This window comes from Pan troglodytes, chromosome 23, assembly GCF_028858775.2.
Source record: "Pan troglodytes isolate AG18354 chromosome 23, NHGRI_mPanTro3-v2.0_pri, whole genome shotgun sequence".
Lineage (NCBI taxonomy): Eukaryota > Metazoa > Chordata > Mammalia > Primates > Hominidae > Pan > Pan troglodytes.
In genome coordinates, this window is record NC_086016.1 from 46839150 (window position 1) to 46864544 (window position 25395).

General features: G+C 50.7%; 1 protein-coding gene across 5 annotated transcripts in view; it reads left to right on the plus strand.

The window, feature by feature from the left end:
* ARHGAP8 (Rho GTPase activating protein 8) overlaps nucleotides 1-25118 on the plus strand; it is a 105570-nt gene extending 80452 nt beyond the window's left edge. For all 5 annotated transcript variants that reach the window (XM_016939367.3, XM_063807688.1, XM_054675649.2 and 2 more), the window contains 5 exons: nucleotides 11992-12065; nucleotides 14699-14776; nucleotides 15653-15781; nucleotides 22068-22171; nucleotides 24609-25118. In XM_016939367.3, coding sequence (XP_016794856.1) covers nucleotides 11992-12065; nucleotides 14699-14776; nucleotides 15653-15781; nucleotides 22068-22171; nucleotides 24609-24929 — 706 coding nt within the window. In that variant the 3' untranslated portion in view covers nucleotides 24930-25118. The remainder of the gene's footprint in view (nucleotides 1-11991; nucleotides 12066-14698; nucleotides 14777-15652; nucleotides 15782-22067; nucleotides 22172-24608) is intronic.
* The last annotated feature ends 277 nt before the right edge of the window (nucleotides 25119-25395 follow it).

Sequence of the window (25395 nt, forward strand, 5' to 3'; positions counted from 1 at the left end):
TTTAAAATTTGTTTAGTAGAGACAGGGTCTCACTATGTTGCCCAGGCTGGGAACATCATTTCTATTTCTAGTTTGTTGAGTGGTTGGTTGGTTGGTTTGTTCATGTAAAGGTGTTAGGTTTTGTGAAATGCTTTTCATCGCCATTGAGATAATCACATGGCTTTTGTCCTTTATACTGTTGATATGGTGTATTATATTGATTGATTTTTACATGTTGAATAAACCTTGTATTCCTGGGATAAATCATTTGTGTTCATGGTGTATAATCTTTTTCATATATTGCTGGATTTACTTTGCTTGTATTTTGTTGAGGATTTTGTATTTATAAGAGGTATTAGTTTGTCATTTTCTTGTCTTATGATATCCTTGTCTGGTTTTGGTGATACTGGCCTCAGAATGAGTTGGGAAGTGTTTCCTCCTCTTCTATTTTTTGGAAGAATTTGTACCATATTAGAGTTAATTTGTTAAACATTTTACAGAATTCACCACTGAAGCCATCTGATCTTAGGCTTTACTTTGTGGGAAGTTTTAAAATTACTAATGTAACCTCTTTGCTTGTTATATTTATTCAGATTTTATATTTCTTCTCGAGTCCATCTTGATTGTTTGTGTCTTTCCAGGAATTTGTTCGTTTCATCTAGGTTTTCTAATTAGTTGGCATGTAATTGTTCATAGTACTTCTTTATAATCCTTTTATTTGTATAATGTCACTAGTAATGTTTCCTCTTCCATTCCTGATTTTAGTAATTTGAATCTTCACCCTTTTTTTCTTGGTCAGTCTAGCTAAAAGCTTGTCAATTTGTTGATCTTTTCAAGGAGTCAACTTTTGGTTTTGATGATGTTCTCTATTATTTTCCTATTTTCTATTTATTTCTACTCCAGTCTTTACTATTTTCTTCCTTCTGCCTGTGTCAGATTTAGTTCATTTTCTTTTTCCAGTTTTTTAAGGTGGAATGTTTATCATTTTGGAATCTTGCTTTTTGCAATGTAAGCATCTATGGCTATAAATTACTAAGTCCTGCAATAGATGTATCTGTTAGTGTATTATTTCCACGATTTTAATTAATCTTAAAGTATTTTCTAATTTATCTTGTAATTTTTTTCTTTGATTCATTGATTTCTAGGAGTCTGTTGTTAAATTTTCACATATCTGTTTTTGATTTTTAATTTTATTTTATTATAATTAGAGAACTTACTTTGTATGATTTAACTTCTTTCAGATGTATGGAGGCTTGTTATGTGGTATAACATATGGTCTAGCCTGGAGAATATTCAACGGACACATGAGAAGAATGTACATTCTATTATTGTTGAGTGGAGTGCTCTATAAATGTCAATTAAGTCTACTTGGTTTTTAGTATTTTTCAGTCTTCTGTTTCTCTGTCAATTTCTGCCTAGTTGTTCTATTTATTATTGAAAGTGGGGGATTGAAGTCTCCAGTATTATTTTAAAATTATTTATTTCTCCCTTCAGTTATGTCTGTTTTGGCTCCACATGTTTAGGGGCTGTATTGTTAGGTGCATACATTTTTATGATTCTTACTTTCTTATGAATCCTTGCATGATGATAAAAAAAAATGTCCTTCCTTGCCACTAGTAACAATTTTTGTGTTAAAGTCTATTTTGTCGGATATTAATATAGCTATTATAGCTCTCTTTAGTTACTGTTTGCATGGTGTATCTTTGTTCATCTCTTTACTTTCAACATATTTGTGTCTTTGAATCTAAATTGTGTCTCTTGCAGACAGTGTATAATTAGGTCATGTTTTTCCCCATTCCACCTTCTTTATTAGATTATTTAATCCATTTACATTTAGTGTGATTACTGGAGTTACATCTGCCATTTTGCTATTTGTTTTCTATATGTCTTTTTTGTTCCTTTATGTCTTCATTAATACCTTCTTTTGTGTTAAATACATACTTTCTAGTGTACTGTTTCAATTTTTTGTTTCTTTTGCTATATATATATATATATATATATATATATATTTAAAGTATTTTCTCAATTGTTGCCTTAGGGATTAGAATTTATATCTTAATTTATAACCATCTAGTTCTAATTAAGAAGGATTGTGGAGCCAGGCGTGGTGGCTGAAGCCTGTAGTCTCAGCACTTTGGGAGGCCGAGGTGGGCGGATCACGAGATCGAGACACTGAGACCATCCTGGCCAACATGGTGAAACCCCGTCTCTACTAAAAATACAAAAAAAAATTAGCTGGGCATGGTTGCAGGCGCCTATAGGCCCAGCTACTCAGGAGGCTGAGGCAGGAGAATCACTTGAACCTGGGAGGCGGAGGTTGCAGTGAGCCAAGATCGCACCACTGCACTCCAGCATGGCAACAGAGTGAGAATCAGTCTCAAAAAAAAAAAAAAGAAGGACTGGGGACTTGCAAACTCTTCAGAGAATACAACTTTTGGGTGTTGTCTTCCACCCCATGCTAACACTCCTTCTTTGCCACTGGAAGAAACTTGATCTGATGGTGATCTTATTAGCAAGCAGGACCATGTGGCCCTTTTAGTTTCTGCTTATCTCCCAGAGCCAAGGTTTTAACTGAGCCAGTGCTCACTTTTGTCAGAAAGGAACTGGTAAGTATCTGTCTTTCTAGTCTCTTTTTTCCTGTGTGCGTAGGATATGCTCTTCTTCGGTCTCCTGTACCATGTGGCTGTCTGGAGACTATACAATCCTTCTCTTTGCGATCGGCCTCCAGGGTGGGACACTGGCCTCCCATAGGCTCTGGTTCTGAGCCGTGTGTGCCAATCTGACTTGCCAGAACCTCTAGCCCATTAGAGTTTTGGGGACTGACCTCACTAAGGATACCAAGCAGTTTCTCATTCCCCATCTGCCTGCAAAGAGGGGCAGCCCTGCAGATGTGAGACTACAGGATTCCAGTGCCTTGTTGCCACCTTTCACCTCACGACAGCTCCACCTCATACCAAATCACAACTCTAAATGCAAGACTGTGATCTGTACCTTTTTTTTTTTTTTTTTTTGAGACACGGTCTCACTATGTTGCTCAGGTTGGTTTCAAACTCCTGGGGCCAACTAATGTTCCTGCCTCAGCCTCCTGAGTAGCTGGGATTACAGGTGTATTGTCACACTGCTTGTCTTTTGAACCCAGGTATAATGAGGACTTTGAAGTCAGATTTTAACTTGAACCCTGGCTCTAGCCAACCCTAGGCTGTGTGACTCCAGACACAATAATTTGCCTGAGCCTCAGTTTTGTCCTCTATAAAAATGGGGGCACAGTGATGCAGTGAGTGGGCTTTAGTATTGCACGTGGTGCACAGTAGGTCCTCAGTACACAGTGGTCACTGTGATCGTTCACATGCACTGCGCATTTCTCTGGGCATCCAGGACCTCCCTGGCTGACTCTGTGACTGAGAACTTTGCAGGTCAGTGGTGCGAGCTGCAGCCATTCATCCCCTTTCAAATATTGGGAGGGGACGTGTTGTATTTAGAAGATGCAGGACCATCTCAGAGGGTTGGGAAAAGCCTGGGTGCCCAGCTGAGGCAGGCCTGCTCAGCACTCCCCATTATCACTGTAATTTCAGGTTGCCATTCCTCCCTCCCCCTTCCCTCCTGTTTCTTTCTTTCTTGTTTTGTTTTGTTTGTTTGTTTTGAGGCAGAGGCTCACTCTGTCACCCAGGTTGGAGTGCAATGGCACGATCTTGTCTCAGTGCAACATTCACCTCCCTGTTTCAAGCAATTCTCCTGCTCCAGCCTCCTGAGTAGCTGGGACTACAGGCGCGTGCCACCGTACCTGGCTAATTTTTGTATTTTTGGTAGAAACGGGGTTTCACCATGTTGGCCAGGCTGGTCTCGAATTCCCCACCTCAGGTGATCCGCCCACCTTGGCCTCCCAAAGTGCTGGGATTACAGGCGTGAGCCACTGCACCCAGCCCCTACTGTTTTTAATTAGTCACAATTTCTCCTTATTTGTGCATTCCTTGCATGCAAAACCAGAGAAAAAACATGCTCTGAATTACTCTAAGCACATCTCCCGAGGGGAGGGGTACAAGCAAGAATTCTATGCTGAGAGTCCCCGATGCCCTCCAGTGGGTGGACGACTGTGGGAAAGCCAGGTGGGAGTCACTGGCCACAGAGAACGCTGTGCTGACCAACAAACTGTGCTCTGTGCTCCAGAGTCCTCCTGCCCAGCATGCATCTTGGAACTTTAGTTCATGGTGTGGGTTTCATGCAGTTTGTGCATCCTTGCTGAGACCTGACCCTGGCCCGCGCACATTGAGATGCACGAGATGAACGTGGTATGATACGATTCACCGCCGCCCTGGGCATCCCCACCCAGCCAGGAAACACAGCACATCTGCCAACCAGAGTCCCCTGGGGTCATTGCTATGCACAGCACTGACTCTGTCAGTCCATTGAACAAGCCTCTCTCTCCGAGCCAGCAAGTAGCGGATGGGCAGGGGAGGAGAAACCCAAATTGTGGGTTTCTGCTCTATGGAGAGTAGTAATTTTATGCCGGGGCCCTGTTCTTCTGCTAGCTGTGAGAGCCTCAGAGTAGATGTGGGTGCACCTGAAATGCACGGGCAGCGGAAAACACGCTTGGCTGGGAGCACGGCAGCTCTGGGCCAGTCCCTCCGCTTTGGGGACCTCAGTTTTCTCATCTGCCTGAGGAGGTTGGGCTGGATGATCTCAGAGTCTCTTCCTGCTCTGAGAGTCTTTTATTTTATTATTTATTTATTTTGAGATGGAGTCTTGCTCTGTCTCCTAGGCTGGAGTGCAGTGGCACAGTCTCAGCTCACTGCAGCCTCCACCTCCCGGGTTCAAATGATTCTTCTGCCTCAGCATCCCAAGTAGCTGAGATTACAGGAGTGCGCCACCATGCCTGGCTAATTTTTTTTTTTTTTTTTTGAATACAGAGTCTTGCTCTGTTGCCCAGGCTGGAATGTGATGGCACGATCTTGGCTCACTGCAACCTCCGCCTCCCGGGTTCAAGCAATTCTCCTGCCTCAACCTCCTAAGTAGCTGGGATTACAGGCACGTGCCACCACACCTGGCTAATTTTTGCATTTTTAGTAGAGACAGGGTTTCACCATGTTGGTCAGGCTGGTCTCGAACTCCTGACCTCATGATCTGCCCATGTCTGCCTCCCAAAGTGCTGGGACTACAGGTGTGAGCCACCGTGCCCAGCCTTAATTTTTGTATTTGGTAGTAGAAACAGGGTTTCTCCATATTGCCCAGGCTGGTCTGGAATTCCTGACCTCAAGTGATCCACCCACCCCGGCCTCCCAAAGTGCTAGGATTATAGGCGTGAGCCACCATGCCCCATCTGAGAGTCTACTTTTAAAGGACAGCACAGAGACAAAGCAGTAGGCAAAGGGGTCTTTCAGGAACTCGTCCTCATAACTCCACATTGTCCCGCCTGTTGAGTAGGACTCAGTGGGTCTCCCTCCCCGGGAACAGTAGCCAGCCAGGGCTTTGGAATCAATGGATGCAGGCTCTCCAGCTGCATGAACCCGGATAAGTCACTAGCTCACTGGGCCCATTTGTTCATCTGTGACATGGACCACCTGTGTGCAGCCTGGGAGGCTGCTCAGCCCCTGGCATTGGGACGATTTTTGTCAGTGCCGTTGGCTTGTAGCTCAGCAAAGCCTGCACCTCCCTTGTCATTTAATATTTGCAGACCCTGGGGAGAGAGCGCCAGCATCTCTGCTTTCCAAATGGCGAAACTGAAGCTGGAGAGGATAAGGAAACTGGCCGGTGGTGATCTAGCTCCTACGGGAAGGGAGGGACAGGGTTTGAAAGGGTCTGTCTGGCTTCCTAAGGAAGCAGAGAGGAGGAAAAGAGCCTGTAACTTTGGCACATCCTGGGAGAAAAGGACCTGCCTGCCACATTCCTTCCTCCCCAGGGACACTGTCTCTGTGGGCCCCAGGACACCTTCTCCCTCCCAGAGTGGAAACCAAGATGGGAAGGAGGCAGGGGGCCAGGTCCGTATTCCTGCAGCAGCAGGACCTCCTGAAGGTCACGCCAGCCCTCAGGGCACCTCGGGGAGCTGTGGATTGCTGCTCAGTGTCCCCAACGTGAAGCTTCAGCGAAAGCAAAATTGCCATGAAACCAAACCACCCATCGAGATTGGATATGCAGAAGCCTTATGGCTGTGGACAGAGTTCTAATCGCCGTTTAAGTGGATTAGCAGATTCCTCTGTAAATCTTGGAATAAAACTAAAGCACACTCGATACCATGTTCACCTGATAAATCATCTGACATAGAGACGTTCCCAGGGGGCCGTGGAGCCCAGCAGGAGGAGCAGAGATGGAAGCCCAGGCCGGGCTTGCCTCCCTGTGCCACCTCTCGGTTGTGGGACCTTGAGCTGGTCACCTGGCCTCTCCTAGTGTCATCCTCTGATCTCTAACTTGGGCTCATGAAACGATGGTGGAAATGAAGCAGACGATACACACGTGGAGGAAAGACTTCACACTCAGCCCGGTGGGTTTCAGTCGGGCCCTTTTCATCATGACCCAGTCTTCCGTTACCTGTTACCACTTCACAGATTCTCCAGGACTTAGTGGTTTCCAACAGCAACCACGTCACACGGCTCCTGGTGTTTGTGGAATTTGAGCAGAACTCGGCCAGGCGAGTTTGCCCATGGGGCGTTGGCAGAGGGCACGTGGTGGTGTCCAGCTGGTGGCTGGCTAGGATCATCCAAGACATGCCTTATGTTCCTGCACCTCTGGCCTCAGTGGGGACTGTTGGCCAGTGCACCTGCCCACAGTGTCCCCAGCCTGATGTTCCCAGGGTAGCTGTGCTTCTTCCAGGGCAGCTCAGGGTTTCCAGCAAAAAGGTTCCCGAGATCACAGGTGGGAAGAGTCAGGCTCTTTAGGACAGGAGAGAAGGACCTGGCCCAGAAACTGAACAGTTGCTTCTGTCAAATTCTGTTGATCCACACAGGGTCCTTGGGGACCTGTGGCTGCTGTCACAGTGGCTTAAAGTAACACATATTTATTTTCTTGCGATTCTGGAGGTCACAAGTCCTGAAATCAGGATCTCGGCAAGGCTGCATTTTTTCTGGAGGTTCTGGGGGGTATCTGTTTCTCTTCTAGTTTCCAGAGGCGCCTGTGCTCCTTGGCTCCCAGCCCTCCCTCCCATCTTTTGCACAGCACACCACTCTGGCCCAGCTTCCCTTGTTACATCCCCTCTCCCTTCTGCTCACTAGATCCTCTGCAAGAGTCTTTATGATCCTGTCGGGTATCTTAGTCTATTCCGGTTGCTATGACAAAGTACCATAAACAGAGTGGTTTATAAACAACGGAAATTTACTTCTCATAGAGCTGGAGGCTCTATGAGTCTAAGATCAAGGTGCCACCAGATTCGGGCAAGTAACTGTAGCTCGCTGGGCCCGTTTGTTCAGCTGTGACGTGGACCGCCTCTGTGTGGCCTGGTTGGAATGATTTTTGTCAGTGCCGTTGGCTCACAGCTCAACGAAGCCGGCACATCCCTTTTCATGATGAGGATTCGGTGTAGGATGAGGACCTGCTTCCTGGTTCATAGATGGTGCCTCCCAGCCGCGTCCTCGCTTGGAGAAAGGGAAGCTCCCTGGGGTCGCTTTTAAAAGAGCACTCTGTCTGCCTGGAGTGTCTGAGGTGAGCCAGGCCTTTGGGGAGGTCTGGCTGGGAAGGGGCTTGTGGCCGGATAAGCGCCTCACTGAGTACCTGGTGAGTACCTGCCGTGCCAGGCACTGCCAGCTCCGTGGCCCCAAAACTTGGCTCTGCAGGCCTCATACATGCGGGGCTGCCTTTCAGGGGAGTCCAGTTTACATTTATTGGCCCCATAGAGAGCAAGGAGGAAGCGTGGGTGCCTGCCTGGCAGGGTGGAATCTGCCGTGGTCCTCGTAGGGAACGGGGGAGGGAAGATGCCAAGCACTGATCCAAGTTAACGTTAAGATTCAGGTACGCGTCATGGCCAAGAATCTGAGTCAAGTTTCCATGTATTTTTTCTTTTTAGAATTGTTAAGTCTCTGTGCGAGCATGATTTGCCGATTGTTTTGTAACAAGTCACATAGACTGCATGTTTTCTGAGTGCTGGGGTCCATTCTCATTTAATTCTCACCCCCCTGCCCACCCTGGGAGGTAGATGCTAGTATCCCGCCCATGTGACAGGAGAGGAAGTAGAAGCAGAGGTGTCGAGTAGCTCTCACGCCTGCTCCCTGCCTTCCAAGTGCACTCCTAGCTCCACGTGGCCAAATCCAACTTCCTTTTTCGGGTATCCCTAAAATGCCTCCTCTGCGGTACCGGACTGCGCTCAGGGTATCTGTCTTCCTGTGCACACCAGTCAGCTTTTGCTAATTATGCTGCATAACAGTCTCACTGGGCTGCAACATGTTTCTTTCTCGCTAAGGTTGGGAGGTAGACAGGCCAGCAGGGGCTCGGCCCACCTCCACGTACCTGCATTTTGGTACCAGGCTGAAGAAGTAGCCTCTTGACATGCCATTCTCAGGGTGGGGACTGGAATAAGAGTGGCCACGCCAAACTACGCTGTCTCCTTGGACGTGGTATATGTTGTGTCTGCTCACGTCCCACAGCAGGGCACATGGCCCAGCCCAGAGTCAGTGGGGCAGGGAGGTGACTGCCCTCCAGGAAATGAAGGTGACACAGAGAGGAAGGGGACGCTTGTTGATGGCACCACAGTCTACTCCCGTGTGGCTCCTGATCAGCACCAGGTGCAGGGAGCACTGCCAAAATCTGCTTCTCATCCTCCCCCAAGTATGTACTGTTTGCTGGGTCTCAGGCCCTGTGTTGGACACTTGATTTGAAGGGTTAAAACCAGGCACAGGCTGAGTGCAGTGGCTCATGCCTATAATCCCAGCACTTTGGGAGGCTGGGGCGGGCAGATCACATGGTCAAGAGATAGAGACCAGCCTGGCCAACATGGTGAAACCCCGTCTCTACTAAAAATACAAAAATTAGCTGGGCATGGTGGTGCGTGCCTGTAGTCCCAGCTACTCAGGAGGCTGAGGCAGGAGAATTGCTTCAACTCAGGAGGTGGAGGTTGCAGTAAGCCGAGATTGCGCCACTGCACTCCAGCCTGGGGGACAGAGCAAGACTCCATCTAAAAACAAACAAACAAACAAAAACAGCACAGGTCTTGCATACACATCCCCAGTCATTTCCTTGGGATGAATTACTAGACATAGATTCACAGGATCAAACAGTGTGACTGTTTGTAAGGTTTTTGGTTGTCGTGGAATCACCCTCCAGAAAGGTCACGTGCTTTGTAGAGCCTGAAGCCAGGGGTCACAGGCAGACCTCAGTGGCTCAGGCAGGTGGGGCTGGTGGCGAGAGGAAAGTCCCTCATCCTAACACTCACTCACGTGCAATGTGCAAACATAGCTGATGCGTCAGCTGGAGGTGAGGGCCAGCTGGCACTGGCAGGCAGGAGCCCAGCCTGGCTTCCTTGGGGGCCACCGGGGGTGACATAGACCCTCAGAGCCAGGGCTGAGCATCAGGAGGTTGGCAGGGCCTGGAGGACGCCAGGAGCTCTCTTGCAACGAGAGAGAAAAGCAGCATCTTAGAGTTGTCTCAGTGCAAAGACTCACATCACGGTCAGCCCCAGCAAGGCCAGGGAGACCCAGTCGAATACTTTGACCCCAGATGGGCCTGTGTTTGTCTTTGTGTGTGTCCAGCATTGTGTTCTGTTTTGATGAGAATGTATGCCATGGGCTACGTTTTCATTTTCATCTTGGTGAAGGTTTACGTTGTTGTTGACCTATGGACTCTAAGGATCAGGGAGAGGACCCTGCATCCAGAGGTGGGCGGTTGGAATGTAAACCCCTCACGAGGCCAGCTGTGGACAGGCACGGAAGCCTTTCTCTCTCTGGACCCCTTTTCCTTATCCATGAAGTGGGTAACAGTAGCCTGCCTTGCCCACCACATTATTTCCAGTGAAACAATGCATTTTGCAAGCGGTAAAGCTGTGTATTTCAAAAATAAATGTCCAGTAAAAACTCTTTCAGATAAACCAAAGCTGAGAGAATGTATTTTCAGCAGAACTACAGTATAAGAAATGTTAAGGGAAGCTCTGCAGAACAAAGAAATAGAATGCCAAATAGAAATTGGGATCCTCACAAAGGAATGAAGCATGCTGAAAATGGCAAATATGTGTAAATAGAAAATAAATAGATTTTCTCATTTTTAAGAATATCTTTGAAAGTAAATTGACTGTTTAAATAAAAATAATAAAGTAGTATGAGGCTTAAAACATGTTAGAGTACTGGATAATGTATTATATTATAAAGACAGGCCTGGCCCAGTGGCTCATGCCTGTAATCCCAGGACTTTGGGAGGCCAAGGCAGGTGGATTGCTTGAGCTCAGGAGTTCAAGACCAGCCTGGGCAACATGACAAAACCCTGTCTCTACAAAAAATTAACTGGCATGGCATGGTGGCACATGCCTGTAGCCCCAGCTACTTGGGAGGCTAAGGTGAAAGTATTGCTTGAGCCCAGGAGGTCAAGGCTGCAGCTAGCCAAGATCACACCGCTGTACTCCAACCTGGGCAACAGGGTAAGACCCTGTCTCAAAGAAAAAAAAAAAAAAAGGATGGGATATGAGACTTATACTGTAAGTAGAATGGTATAATATCATTTGAAATAGACTGTATTACATTAAATATGTATAATGTGAAACTAGGGTCACTACAAATAAAAAGATATAGCATATATACATAGAGAGAGAGAGAGAAGAGGGAGAGAGCTGAAGTCTTGCTCTGTCATCCACACTTGGAGTGCAGTGGTGCGATCTTGGCTCCCTGCAACTTCCGCCTCCTGGGTTCAAGTGATACTCCTGCCTCAGCCTCCAGAGTGGCTGGGATTACAGGCATGCATCACCATGCCTGGCTAATTTTTGTATTTTTAGTAGAGACGGGGTTTCACCATGTTGGCCAGGCTAGGCTTGAACTCCTGACCTCGTGGTCTGTCCACCTTGGCCTCCCAAAGTGCTGGAATTACAGGCGTGAACCACTGTGCCCGGCCACATCTACTATATTAATAGAGGGATAAAATGAAGTCCTAAAAAATAATTAGCCAGCAAAATAAAGTCAAGAAAAGAGGAAAAAGGAACAGATAACAAATAGTAGATTCAAACCTAGCCATATTGATAATTACATTAAGTCTAAGTGGCCTAAACATTCCAATTAAAAGACAGAGATTCTCAGATTGGATTTTATTTTATTTTATTTTATTTTATTTTTTTTGAGATGGAGTCTCCCTCTATCACCCAGGCTGGAGTGCAGTGGCACGATCTCAGCTCACTGCAACCTCTACCTCATGATTTCAAGTGAGTCCCCTGCCTCAGCCTGGAGAGTAGCTGAGATTACAGGTGTACACGATCACATCCAGCTAATTTTTGTATTTTTAGTAGAGACAGGGTTTCACCATGTTGGCAAGGCTACTCTTGAACTCCTGGGCTCAAGTGATCCGCCTGCCTTGGCCTCCCAAACTGCTGGGATTACAGGTGTGTGCCACCGCACCTGGCCAACATTTCTTTATGTGAATCTCTGTCTCAAAATAGTTAAAGTAAGAGACAGGTTAACCCAGAAAACATACTGGGTTTTTTAATTGAATCAATATCTAGTCCAGGGCTTCTTATTCTGCCCTCACAGCCAAGCCATCTCATACCACTGGGACTTCCCAGTATGGCTTCCCTGTCTAGAATGCCCTTCTCTCTTTTGTCCTCTGGCAGGCTCCTACTCATCCCTCAAAACCCAGCTCTGAAGTTGCCCCCTGGTCCCCAACCCCCATGTCTTCCCTGTATCATAAATATCCCTTTCATGGAGTTGTCAAATACTGCACTATCATTTTATTATTTGGTCTTCAGACTTTCTACTTCCTGAGGGCTGAGCCTACCTCTGTCTTCCTGGACAGTGCCTGGGTCCTGTGTTTTCACAGGGCTGTGGAGAGGACCAGGGCTTCTTCTCATTGTGATCACCCATCAAGCTCAGGTAAAAACTGCGACTTTCTTTTCTGTTTCCTCAGCCTCAAAGACAAAAATCAAGGCGAACTCATCCCCCCTGTGCTGAGGTTCACAGTGACGTACCTGAGAGAGAAAGGTGAGACGGGGCCGGCTCCAGCTGGGTGACGTGAGGGCTGCTGGGTGCACCTCTCTGGGTGGTTTGTCTTGGATCCTGAGCACCCACAAGCCAGGGGGTGTGACCAGGAAGGGAGGGGCTCAAGCACAGTGGCTCCAGGTCTGGGCTCTGGCCTCGGATGGTCTGGGTTTGAATCCTGTCTCCCCTGTGTACTAGCTGTGTGACCTGGGGCCAGTTACTCACCCTCTCTGGGCCTCCATTCCCTTGTCTGTCCAGTGGGGTTAATAACAAACAGTACCTGACTTGTAGGATTGTTGTAACCCCTAAACGAGACAGTGCCTGCAAAGCACTTCGGGCGGTGCTGGTCTGTAGGAAGCCCTCTCGAAATGGGGACTCCTCTGATGGGATCAACTTTGATTTGCAGACACCATTGCCAGTGGGGTGGGTGCAGTCAAGAACTTGGAGTGGGGTGAGGCTTGTGGGCTCTCCACGGCTCCTGAGGCTAGAACTGAGGTCCGTGGAGAAGGTGCGTGGAGGCTGCTTTTACCTTAATGGGAGGAAAGAGGTTCCCACGGAGGAGCAGGCACCAGAGAGGTTTACCTGGCACCACAGGTGCAGGTGTGCTAGGTGGGCCGGGTGGTCTCCAGCCTGGGTGCTGCAGCGCAGATGCGTGGGTGTCAGACAAGAAGTGAGTGCCCCCCCATCCCCACCACCCAGGCAGGGCTGGCTCCTCTCCAGCCTCCAGAGCTCGGATCAACAGTTGCTTCCTCAGGGAATCCCCCTAACATGGCCAAACCCCCTAAAGCAGACCCCAGCTCTGCCCATGGACTCAGCACCGTGGGCCCCGAGACCCCGCCACCGTGTGGTCCCTTGGCTGCTGCCGTTTCTCACGTTTCCATCTGGCGGGGAGTTCCCATGCAATGGCTCTTAAAGCCACCGCCTCAGCCCTGCACCTTTCTGGTTACGAGTGGGTTGATTTCCTCTTTGGAGCAGGCCAGGTGGGTGGTCTTGGAAAAACCTGCTTTAGACAGGCGGGGCCTGGAGAGCCCCTCCTCACTTGTAGGCCAGGGTGCCCAGGAAATGTGCTTTGGCACGAGAGTCCATGCACATGGGGGTGGCATCAGTGAGCAGATGTGCTGGGCGGGGGCCTGGGAGACCATCTCCCTCAAACCCCAGACCCCGCGGCCCCAGCATTTCCCTCAGTCACGATGCTCAGCTGGCAGGTGAGCAGGTACGGGGGGCACCCCACACTGGGACCCCAAGAGGCCTGCCTGTCCCCGGCCTGGACTGCCCCTCCTTGCCCTCTGCCGGTTAGGTCCTGCTTTCCGGAAGCCCTCTCCAATTCTGCCCCTCTCCCAGGCAGAACTGCCTTCTTCACGCCTCCCCATCATTCACTCATTCACTCGGGAGGCATTCGCTACATGCCTCCCTCGTGCCAGACTCTGGGGATATCACAGTGAGCACACGGGACGGGGAAGCAGCAGCTATTCCACCGAGAGCTGCCCAGATGCTGACTTCCATCAGGGAGAAGGCCCTGCCAGACCGGGGTCCCTGTTAGGGGGGTTGACCTTGTTGGGGGGCTTCCCTGAGGGAGGGGCAGTGGAGCTGAGCTCTGAGGACGGGGAGAAGCTGGCCATGCCGTGTGACAGAAAGGCCCCAGAGAGGAGAGCAGGTGCAGGGGCTCGTGGCTGTGGGAGTGCGGGAGCGTGTGGGGCTTCGAGGAAGTTGGGAGGAGAAGGGGAGGTCAGGCCTTGCAAGTCCCAAGAAGACTTGCACCTCCAGATGCCTGCGCCACAGTCCTAGGTCCTGGTGTTCCGGGGCACCCCCATCATGCACCGCAGGCCCCCCAAGGGCAGGCTCAGGCCTGTTTCTCTTTCTGGCTCTGAAGCCAGCAGGGGCCTGGCCAGAGGAAACCCTTCCCTCCACCCCACAGCTGCTTTCGTGAGCCAATTACAAACACTGAAAATGCTCTTTATAAACTGACAATGGAGACAAGTTTTCTTCTTTGATTACAATCACCTCTTTAGCAGAATTGCCCAATCGAACTTGGACATCATCTATATCTTCACTGTCTAAACAGCAGTCACCAGCCCCTGTGGCAGTAGCTCAATAGGGCAGTTCATATGAGGCTCATGCAATTGAGTGACTAGATTTTTAATTTTATTTAATTTTAATTAAAGTTAAATCCCCATGTGCAGCTACTGGCTGCTGTGCTGGACAGCTCAGCCCTAGCCCTTGTGGGAAGTCACGTGTCTGGACGTCTCCCAGGTGCCAGGCACGTGCTGGGCATCACCGTGTCCAGTCCTCTCTGCAGCCCTTGGAGACAGGAGCTCATGGCCTTATTCTGTAGATAAACAAGGCAGATAGGCTCAGAGAGGCCGAGAGCTTTCTCTGAGGTCACACAGTTGGTAGGCAGAGCTGGACTAGAGCCTAGGTCTGTCTGAGATTAGAGTCTATTTCCGCTTTCCCTTTCCATGGACCACAGAGGTGGGAAATCGGGTGGGTTGCGGAATATGGAAAGGATTTGAGGAACAAATAAATGTGTGGAGGCCAGCCACAGGTGGGTGATGCCGTGGGCAGGGGAGTGTCATATAATGTCCTGGAAGCCCTTTGGGCTGGGACCTGTGAGATGCCTGGAAGCCCCTCTCCTGCAGGCCTGCGCACTGAGGGCCTGTTCCGGAGATCCGCCAGCGCGCAGACCGTCCGCGAGATACAGAGGCTCTACAACCAAGGTGAGGGTGTCCCGCAGTCCTGAGTCCCGAGCTGCCTGGTCAGCGAGCACAGCGCTCCAGGGCCTCAGAGCGGAGGCAGGGAAGCACCGCCCCCGCAACCCACCCAACTCCCAGAAAACACTCAGGGTGGGGGCAGCTGCCCAGGAGGCATCGAGGGGCCCACTGGTAGTCCAGAGTGGGGACCTTTTGTCCAGACCCCCAACCCCACTGGGACATGGTGGCCGCATGATGCCATTTTGCCTTTAGGGTCTCTCCATCCACACCACGTGGCACGTGCTTTCAGGAGACACCCTGCAGTGCAGGGAAGCTGGTTTTTTTTATCTGGCAGCTCCCCCGAATTGGCTCAGCACGGCTTCCTTAAGTGCCATGTGTAACCCGCAGGCAGGGGCAGTGGCCTCTGAGCTGAGGATGCATTGCACCGACACTAATGAAGGCGCTGTCTTGCTGACAAGACTTGCCCTCGATCCCACTCGCTCCCGTCATCAGTTGTGCATTACACAATCATGGAGCATCAGGCCTGCACGGGGCCCAGCTCAGGCCTGCCTGTCTCAGGCCCAGGGCCTGCGGTGTCATCTCTGCCACAGACCTGGCCTCAGAGAGCTGGCATTGTAGCCGGGAGCAACAGCACAGAGAAGCCGGCAGCCCACCCCAGTCCCCACTGGGAGCCCGGGAGGAGGCAGTTAGGGTGGTGTAGGGGCTGATGGGGCCAGAGCACACCCATTTCTAGGTGGGGACAGCATCATCCCTAGGACACATGGCTCCAGCATCAGGTGCGTCCCATCCGGACATCTCACGCCCTGTGTCTCAGAGCTCGTTCTGCAGCGGCAGTGCCCAGGCCGGGGTGCAGACCTCAGCAGTGCTGTGTTCTGTGTGCAGGGAAGCCCGTGAACTTTGACGACTACGGGGACATTCACATCCCTGCCGTGATCCTGAAGACCTTCCTGCGAGAGCTGCCCCAGCCGCTTCTGACCTTCCAGGCCTACGAGCAGATTCTCGGGATCACCTGTGCGTAGCTGCCCTGGCGCGGGGGTGGGGGGCTTGGTCCTCAGATGCTGTCCCCCAGCTACTGGCCCAGGGTCAGGCTCTGGGGTGGCCGAGGTGACGTGTACCCACCATTATCCTGTTGCCATCTGGCACTGCAGGGCAAGAGAGGGGGTCGTTGGGGCTGCCCCCCCCATGCACAGCCAGTCCACACTGTCCAAAGGCAGAGGAGGTGGGGTCTGTCAGGGTTGTCCAGGCCGGTCTCTCAGGCACAGCTGGGCCAGGAGGCAGGGTGATGGGGGGCTCTCTAGATTTGGGGCTCATCATCCTGGTCAAAGTCCTGCCTGTAACTGCTCCCAGGCCCCAGACCCTCAGCTCTCTCATCTAGAAAGGGGCTCTCGGCATTTCTCCCCAGATCATTGTAGGATGCCAAGCATGTATCATAGGAACTGAGCAGCTATAGGGTCTGATCCTACAGGCGCTTTGTGATCGGTCAAATGCTCAGTGTGGCTGAGCACAGATGACTCGTAAACAGCTCCGTAACAGCATCTCAGAACACTGGCGAATGCTAAGGAAAGTGATGCCTCAAAAGAACCATAAAACCCCTCAGGCCTTCATCTAAGTCATCGAACACCCTCTTTTCAAATGGGACTACCTCCAGCACCCTCCTTTCTTCTTGGAGCACTATCAGTCGAAGGGGGAAAGCTGATTTTGGTGTGAATTCTAAAGCAGCTCGGTTAAGATATTGTAAAGACAAATCTTGAATCTTAAAATCAGTGTTTCTACCCCACTGTGTATTCAAGAATCACATTTGCCCAAAGGGCAGCCTGGCCTTTGTCCTGGCCCCTGGGTGGTAACTTCTGAACCTTGGACTTTCCCAAGGGGCAGGAGTTACCTGTGTCACTCATCAGGGGCCCTGATGGTTTATGGTAACTGACGGTTATGGTGACTCAAGATAGGGGTGTAGGGGTGGCCATTCCAGAAAGACCAATTACATGGTTAGAGGGTGCGGGCTTTGAGTCACGTGAGACCAGCCTGACCTCTGGGGAGGGCAGGGGGCTGGAGATTGATTTCAGTCTCAAGGCGTCCCATCAAGGTCGCTGGACCCCAAACTCCCCTCAAAGGCAAATTTACACCCATTTACTCAGCAGTGCTCCTAAGCGCCTGCCAAATGCAACGCCCTGTTTGAGATGGGGAAGGTCTCTCCTACAGCCTGGAAGACCATGAAAGATGTTGAGGGCTGACTGACTTTGGCTAGTGGATGGGAAGCCTGGGAGAGTTCAGAGCCAGGCTGAGCCTCATGGAGACAAATTTGATCATGTGCGTAGAGGTAGCTATCTGGTGGAGACAGAGAAGGAGGCACTACATTCAGCAGCATCCTACCAGCCGGGCCCAGAGCAGGCAAGATGGACAATGCTCCATCACCTGAATGCGCCAGGCTGTGTCCTAGAGAGAAGCTTCCAGAAGCCTCCCAACTTCATTAGCCCCTGCAGAGGGATGATGACTCCAGCCTCTGTAGGTTCCTGCTTGAGAAAACTCAATGCTGCCAGGCGAACTTACTGTTTGTTCCAGCCAAAACCTGGTGACAGGGAGATAGGCCCTGGAACCCCTCTTTGAGCAGCAGTTCCTTTAGAAAGCTTGCAATTGTGGGCCAGGCATGGTGGCTCACACCTGTAATCCCAGCACTTTGAGAGGTTGAGTTGGGTGGATCACTTGCCATAGGAGTTCAAGACCAGCCTGGTGAACATGGCAAAACCTGTCTCTACTAAAATACAAAAATTAGCCGAGCGTGGTGGTGCACGCCTGTAATCCCAGCTACTCAGGAGGCTGAGGCAGGAGAATCACTTGAACCCAGGAGGCAGAGGTTGTAGTGAGCCAGGATCGTGCCATTGCACTGCAGCCTAGGTGACAGAACAAGGCTCCGTCTCAAAAAAAAAAAAAAAAAAGCTAGCAATTATGAATTCTTCATCTGTCCTTTGAGATGAAAATCAGAGTGCCACCTCTGCCTCCCAGTCCCCAGGGAGGGAAGGACCCAGCTCTGGCTTGCACCACTGCCTCCGGTCATAAAGATACCAGACATTTGTCCTCTTCCGGATAGGCACCAATTAACAAACCTGGAGAGCGTAGTCATATTAAGCAACCCTCTGTTGGGAGGGAAAAAATCCTTTCCTGCTACGTGTCTCAGGTTCATTGGTGGGGACCCTGTAACTTGTTATTCTGACAAAAGAGATTCACATGAGAAAAGCATGCCAGTTTATTTAATGTAAATTTTACATGACACAGCCTTTTAAAAAATATTTATTTATTTATTTATTTTTGAGACAGTGTCTCACTCTATCGCCCAGGCTGGAGTGCCGTGGCATGATCTCGGCACACTGCAACCTCCACCTGACATGGGAACCTTTATGAAAATGAAGAAAATTAAGACCCAGGCTGGGCATGGTGGCTCATGCCTGTAATCCCAGCACTTTGGGAGGCCAAGGCAGAAAGATCCCTTGAGTCCAAGAGTTTGAGTCCAAGAGTTTGAGTCCAGCCTGGGAAACATAGACCCCCTCGCTACAAAAGATTTTAAAAATTGGCTGGGCTTGGTAGTGTATGCCTGTAGTCCCAGCTGCTCAGGAGGCTGAGGTGGGAGATCACTTGAGCCTGGGAGTTTGAGGCTGCAGTGAGCCACGATCACACCACTGTACTCCAGCCTGGGCAAAAGAGCAAGACCATGTCCCCAAAACAGAAGGAATGACAGAGGGAGGGAGTGAGGAAAGCAAGAAAGAAAAGAAATAAAATGGGCCGGGTGCAGTGGCTCACTCCTGTAAACCCAGCACTTCGGGAAGCCACGGTGGGTGGATCACCTGAGGTCAGGAGTTTGAGATCAGCCTGGCCAACATGGTGAAACCCCGTCTCCACTAAAAGTACAAAAATTAGCTGGGCGTGGTGGTGGACACCTGTTATCCTAGCTACTCAGGAGGCTGAGGCACGAGAACTGCTTTGAACCCAGGAGGCAGAGGTTGTAATGAGCCGAGATCGCACCACTGCACTCCAGCCTGGGTGACAGAGTGAGACTTTGTCAAAAAAAAAAAAAAAAGTTAGGAAGGAAGGTGAAGACACAGTTCAGCCCGAATGTTTTGATACTAGGTTTGATGAAGAGTGGAAAGTCATGGAGCTTCAATTCCTTTTGTCATTCCGCCGTCTTTAGAGATAAGGCACCCTCTGGGCATAGGGAAGGCCCCCTCCCACGAGAAGGTTTTATGATCTGTTACACAGAAGTAGGGGGAGTCAGAGAGCCCTTCCCACACCTGCCTTTCTTAGATTCCTTCAGCTCAGTAACATATTCAGCATGCCCAGGCTCCATATTTGGGACAGTAGTGTTCCGGACCCCAGCATTCCCCCATCTAGAACTTTCCCCAGGAAGTTTTACAGTCCAGAAACTGAGTTGGTAGATTGTCTCATGTTGCATGAATCCTTCTCTCAGTGCTGTGACTAGGTCACTCCAGGGAAACAGTTGTGTCTCAATTCAGGAGGTAGCGGTGGAGGTGGGAGTAGGGTGACTACCTAAGTCAGCCTGTTAATAAGGGGCCTTTCTATGTCAACAAACATGAAGTTCAATGGTTTGAACAAACCATAAATTCCGGGGATTTTTTTGTTTTGTTTTTTGTTTTGTTTTTGAGGTGAAGTCTCACTCTCACTCAGGCTGGAGTGCAGTGACACGATCTCGGCTCACTGCAACCTCCACCTCCCAGGTTCAAGCCTTTCTCCTGCCCCAGCCTGCCGAGTAGCTGGGACTACAGGCCCGTGTCACCACGCCTGGCTAATTTTTTGTATTTTTAGTAGAGACAGTGTTTCACCGTGTCAGCCAGGATGGTCTCAATCTCCTGACCTTGTGATCCGTCCACCTCGGCCTCCCAAAGTGCTGGGATTACAGGCATGAGCCACCGTGTCCAGCCTAAAATCCATTTTTTTAGTCAGGAGAACATTTAGTTGAGAAGATTCCTAGATGTTGGCTTGAAGTATCCTTTCATGGTAGAGAGTGAGTGGCAGCAGCTGGCCAGTGAATTCCGTAGTTTGCAATTTAGATGTCTTTGGTGATGGCACTGGGTGTTCCAGTGAACTTTCTGAGCAGACTGAGCAGGAGGCACAAGGACTATCCGTACATCATCTGCTGTGATTTCTCTGAAGTTTATATCAAGTCTTCCAGCGTCAGCTTTTGGGGCTTTGGGGAAATGGCAGGTTTCAGTTCTTTGTCATGCCAACTCAGGGGGTAGGAGAAAAACTGGCAATGTTAGCTTGGAGCGTCGTAGCCAGGTATTGGAGGAAACGAGAGGAACTGAGAACCCGCAAGCGTGCGCTGTAGTTTTCCACGGGAGCATCATTTCTCCATACAGTTGCTTCACTCTTGATTCTCAGTTACAAAATAAGTCTGGTTTCACTAGAATTTGGCCTGATTATTTACATAAGGGCAGCAAGAATGGGAATTGACCTATGTCGGCTCTTTTTAAGTCTACCTTGCTAGAACTTTTAATAAGGAATCTCAGATTCACTTTTTAAAAGCCTCTTGAGGCTAGAAAGCCAAGTTAAAAATTTGTCATCAGGGCCAGCTGCAGTGGTTCAAGCCTGTAATCCTAACACTTTGGGAGACCTAGGTGGGTGGATCACCTGAGGTCAGGAGTTCGAGACCAGTCTGACCAACATGGAGAAATCCCATCTCTACTAAAAATACAGAATTAGCCAGGCATGGTGGCACGCACCTGTAATCCCAGCTACTCGGGAGGCTGAGGCAGGAGGATTGCTTGAACCCGGGAGGCAGAGGTTGCAGTGAGCTGAGATCTCACCATTGCACTCCAGCCTGGGACACAGCGAGACTCTGTCTCAAAAAAAAAAAAAATGCCATCAGACTTTGCCTGCAGTATCTGTAGATTTGAGAGAATTCCTCTCTTTTCAAGGTTCTCAGTATATTTTAAGTTTCTTGGGCCTGCCAGGAAGCGGCCTTCCTTACTCACTGTAATGTCATACATAACACTGAATAAGGCTAGTTGTCATTTCAGGGAATTCCCCTTGTATCTTTTTTTTTTTCCAGCTTCAGCCTCCCATGTAGCTGGGATTACAGGTGTGTGCCACCACACCCAGCTTTTTTTTTTTTTTTTTTTTTTTTTTTTTAGTAGAGACAGACAGGGTTTCACCATGTTGGGTCAGGCTGGTCTCGAACTCCTGACCTCAAGTGATCTGCCTGCCTCGGCCTCCCAAAGTGTTGGGATTACAGGCATGAGCCACTGTGCCTGGCTGGTTGGTTTTGATTGAAAGGTTATGGAGCTCCAGTGGTAGATGTGGTTATAAGGGTAACTGGCGGGTCTCAGAGTGGGGGCCAGTTGCATCAGGCCCCTGGAGGGTGGGACACTGCCTTTCCAAGAGCAACAAAGTGTGGGCGATTTGTGGTGCTGAGAATCGTGAGCAGGCAGTTAGTCTAGAGCAGGGTTGCAAACTTTTTCTGTAAAAGGCCAGATAGTAAATATGTTAGGCTTTGTGGGCCTTGTAGTCTCTGTTGCAACTACTCAGCTCTGCCCTGATGAGGCAAAAGCAGCCACAGGCAATGTACAAAATGTCTGTGGCTGTGTTCCAAGAAAACTTTATTGGCAAAAACAGGCAGTGGGCCAGATCTAAGCCATGGGCCGTAGTTTCCCAACCCCTGGTCTAGACTACTCCCATTTATAAAGTGATTTGGCTTTAGCAGCTTCCTGGAAGGTGGTCCTGCTGGCTGATAAAGCAGAGGGATGGAGCTTGCAGAATTCAGGTGATAGGGTTTGGATCTGAGTCCCCAGCACATCTCATGTTGAATTGAAACTTTGGAGGTGGGGACTGGTGGCAGGTGATTGGATCATGAGGGCAGATACCTCATGGGTTGGTGCTGTCCTCTAGACAGTGAGTTCTTACCAGATCTGGTTTAAAAGCATGTGGCACCTCTGCCCCACACTCTCTCTTGCTCCTGTTTTTGCCATGTGATGCGCCTCCTTCCTTTTTGCCTTCTGCCATAATTGGAAGCCTCCTGAGGCTTCCCCAGAAGCTGAACGGGTGCTGGTGCCGTGCTTGTACAGCCTGTAGAACCATGAGCCAGTTAACCCTCTTTTCTTATAAATGACCCCATCTCAGCAAGAATAGCCAAACACACAGGTTTGCTGAGCAGAGCCACACAGCCAGAACATAAGTGGGGGTCCCAAACCCAAATGTGGGATAGTCCATCCTCAGAGCTGTCCTTCCTATGCCCCTGTTCTCCTCCCGGGCCGGGATGCAGCTCTCAGCAGGGAGCCCCATGCCGTTCCAGGTGTGGAGAGCAGCCTGCGTGTCACTCGCTGCCGCCAGATCCTACGGAGCCTCCCGGACCACAACTATGTCGTCCTCTGCTACCTCATGGGCTTCCTGCATGCGGTGAGTGGGCAAGGGGGGGCGCTTGGGGTGAAGCTCAGTGGCCTTCCCTGCCATGCTGGGCCCGCATGGACTAGTCCTCTCCTTGCCCTGGGTCTGGGGTCATGCCCTGCTTGGGCCTCGGAATACCACTCCCCGGCCCCCAAGGCCCGGTCCGGCACCCAGGCTGCTGAGGACCCCCTGCCTGTCGGACAGGGCGTACCTGCCCCTGCCTGCTCCTGTACCTGCTGTCCGTCAGCCATTGCAAGTGACTTTTGTTATTGGGGGTCCTCTGCCCCCATGTCAGTTCCTGCTTGGGCTGAGTTTCTGGGAGGTGGGAGCTGTGTCCACCACTGGTACAGAGCCCAGTGGACTGAGCGCACCATTCCTGGGGAAGGGTACACCCAGAACCAGGTACATTAAGTTCCTGTGACTGCATAGTGAGTGGCTTAAAACAATAGGATTGACCATGTCACTCTTCTAGAGGCTAGAAGTCCCAAAGCAAGGTGTGCCGGGCTGTGCTCCTTCCAGAGGCTCTAGGGTCGGTTCCTTCCTGGCCTCTCCCAGCTCCTGGTCACTCCAGCTCTGCCTGCAGCTCCCCCTGGCCTTCGCCTGTGTGTGTGTCTAATCTCCCTCCACCTTTCCCTCCTAGGCGTGGACCCCCTGCCATATGTCACTGGGTTTAGGACCCACCCAGATGACCCGGGATGATCTCATCTTGAGATCCTCAATGACAGCTGCAATGACCCTGGTTCCAAATAAGGTCACAGTCAGATTCTCGGTGGTCTATTTTAGAGGGGCCACCATTCAATCTACTGCACCAGGCTAAGCAAATGACCAGAGAGAGAGAGAGAAAAACCCTTCAGTGTTCTGGGCCTGGGCTTAGCGTGCTCTCCCGCTGGGGCAGGGATGCACTTGGAGCAAAAGCCTGTGCAGCCAACAGGGGAAGGCTCAACACCTCCAAGTAGGTCCACCCCCAACCCCCAGACCCACGGCCTTGAATGTTTAACCCACTCCATCTCTCCAGGCCTTTGCCCCAGGCTGTGCAGGGTGAGGAGAGCCCGAGCAGAGTAGGGGTCCCATCCCAGCGTCTGTTGGAGAATGCCACTTCTTGGTTTTACAACAATTTTTTTTCTCCCTATTGCTTGACATAATTTCTCAGAGGCCCAAAACTAAACTCTCCTAATTCTCTCAAAAAAATTTTTTGAGACAGTCTTGCTCGGTCGCCCTAGCTGGTGTGCAGTGATGCAATCTCAGCTCACTGCAGCCTCAGCCTCCCAAGTAGCTGGGATTACAGGTGAGAACCACCATGCCCGGCTGACTTTTGTATTTTTAGTAGAGATGGGGTTTCGTCATATTGGCCAGGCTGATCTTGAACTCCTGACCTCAGGTGATCCACCTGCCTCGGCCTCTTAAGAGGGCTGGGATTACAGGTGTGAGCCACTGCACCCAGTCTCTTCTTTTTCATTAGGAGAGACTGATTTCTCTCTCTAGCCGCCTCCTCCATGGGCACCGCTGTGGATGCACCTGGTGGGGCGTGGTGTTGCGTGTTATCCCCCCAGTGGCACCTGGGGGCCTCGGCTTGAGGAGGGGTGGCCTGCAGTGGGCCTGGCTGGTGCACACCTGCAAGGGGCTGGGGGGACCGGCAGCCAGGGGGAGCCTCGAAGGCATCCAGCCATCTCACCTGAGCATCCTCAACAGGTCTGTGAGGGTGGTGCCTGGCCCTGCCTCCCTCCAGTTCTCTGCTCTGCCCTGGTACTCACAGCCTCATGACCCCTGTTTCTGACTGAGGTTCCCCCCAGCTTGACTCTTGTAGGGAGGCAAGGAGCAGAGAACAGGCCCTGCCCTCACGTTGGTCCACATGGCCCCCTGCCACTGGCTGGCCACATGACCTTGGGCAAGTCTCCTGTACCTTCCAGGCACCAGATTCCTCATCTGTAAGATGGGGAGTAATGACTCCCACCTGCTGGGGTTGCAAGTGTTGGCGGAGATGGACAAGGAGCCCTTCTAGGAGGCAAGCTCTTTCCACTCTCGCTGCCCCTCGTAGTGGCCCCTAGATGTGCTGGCTGGTCCCCATCATGCCCAGTTCGCCACTCACAGAGCCAACGCCAGAGAGGTTACCGAGTTCGTACCGTCCCAAGATGGATGCTACAGCCCATCCCCAAGATTGCATCTCCCCAGAAGGTGCAGTGGAAGAGGAGATAGTGGGGGGTTGAGGCTGTCACAGAAGGTCAGAGCCAGAGGGTCCTCCAGGACATCGAGGCCAAGCCTTCCTTTTAGAGATAGGGTAACTAAGGCCCTGAGTGGGCAGGTGGCTGCACAGGGTCCCCATTACTGGCTGCCGGCTCCCAGTCCAGTGCTCCTCTCACTACCTACGCCTCTCCCTAAGTTCGGGAGGGAGTTCCAGGTACCCGTGCCCCTTGGTGTTCACTCCCCTTTACTTGTGTGTGGTTTCCTCCAGGTGTCCCGGGAGAGCATCTTCAACAAAATGAACAGCTCTAACCTGGCCTGTGTCTTCGGGCTGAATTTGATCTGGCCATCGCAGGGAGTCTCCTCCCTGAGTGCCCTTGTGCCCCTGAACATGTTCACTGAACTGCTCATCGAGTACTATGAAAAGATCTTCAGCACCCCGGAGGCACCTGGGGAGCGCGGCCTGGCACCATGGGAACAGGGGAGCAGGGCAGCCCCTTTGCAGGAGGCTGTGCCACGGACACAAGCCACGGGCCTTACCAAGCCTACCCTACCTCCGAGTCCCCTGATGGCAGCCAGAAGACGTCTCTAGTGTTGCGAACACTCTGTATATTTCGAGCTACCTCCCACACCTGTCTGTGCACTTGTATGTTTTGTAAACTTGGCATCTGTAAAAATAACCAGCCATTAGATGAACTCAGAACCTTCTAATGAAAACTCCATGCCTCTGGTCCTTGGACTCTTGTCCATGGTTCCTGAGCTGTGGACTGGGATAGAATAATGCATTTGTTAGGATGGATGTTTTGAATCGCAACCCAATGTGGTTTAACTGAAAACAGGAATGGAGTGGCTAGCGGCTGCCAGGCCCCACTGCTGCCACACTGCTGTGTAACACACCACCTAAGCCCAGTCACTGAAAGCTACTGCCCAGGAGTCAGTGGGTCAGCTGGGTGGTTCTATTGGTCTTTTGAGGGGGTCACTTACATGTCGTGGCTGAGCTGGCTGGCAGCTGGGGTGACTCTGTTCTCCCACAGGTGTCCCAAGTCCTTCCAATGGCC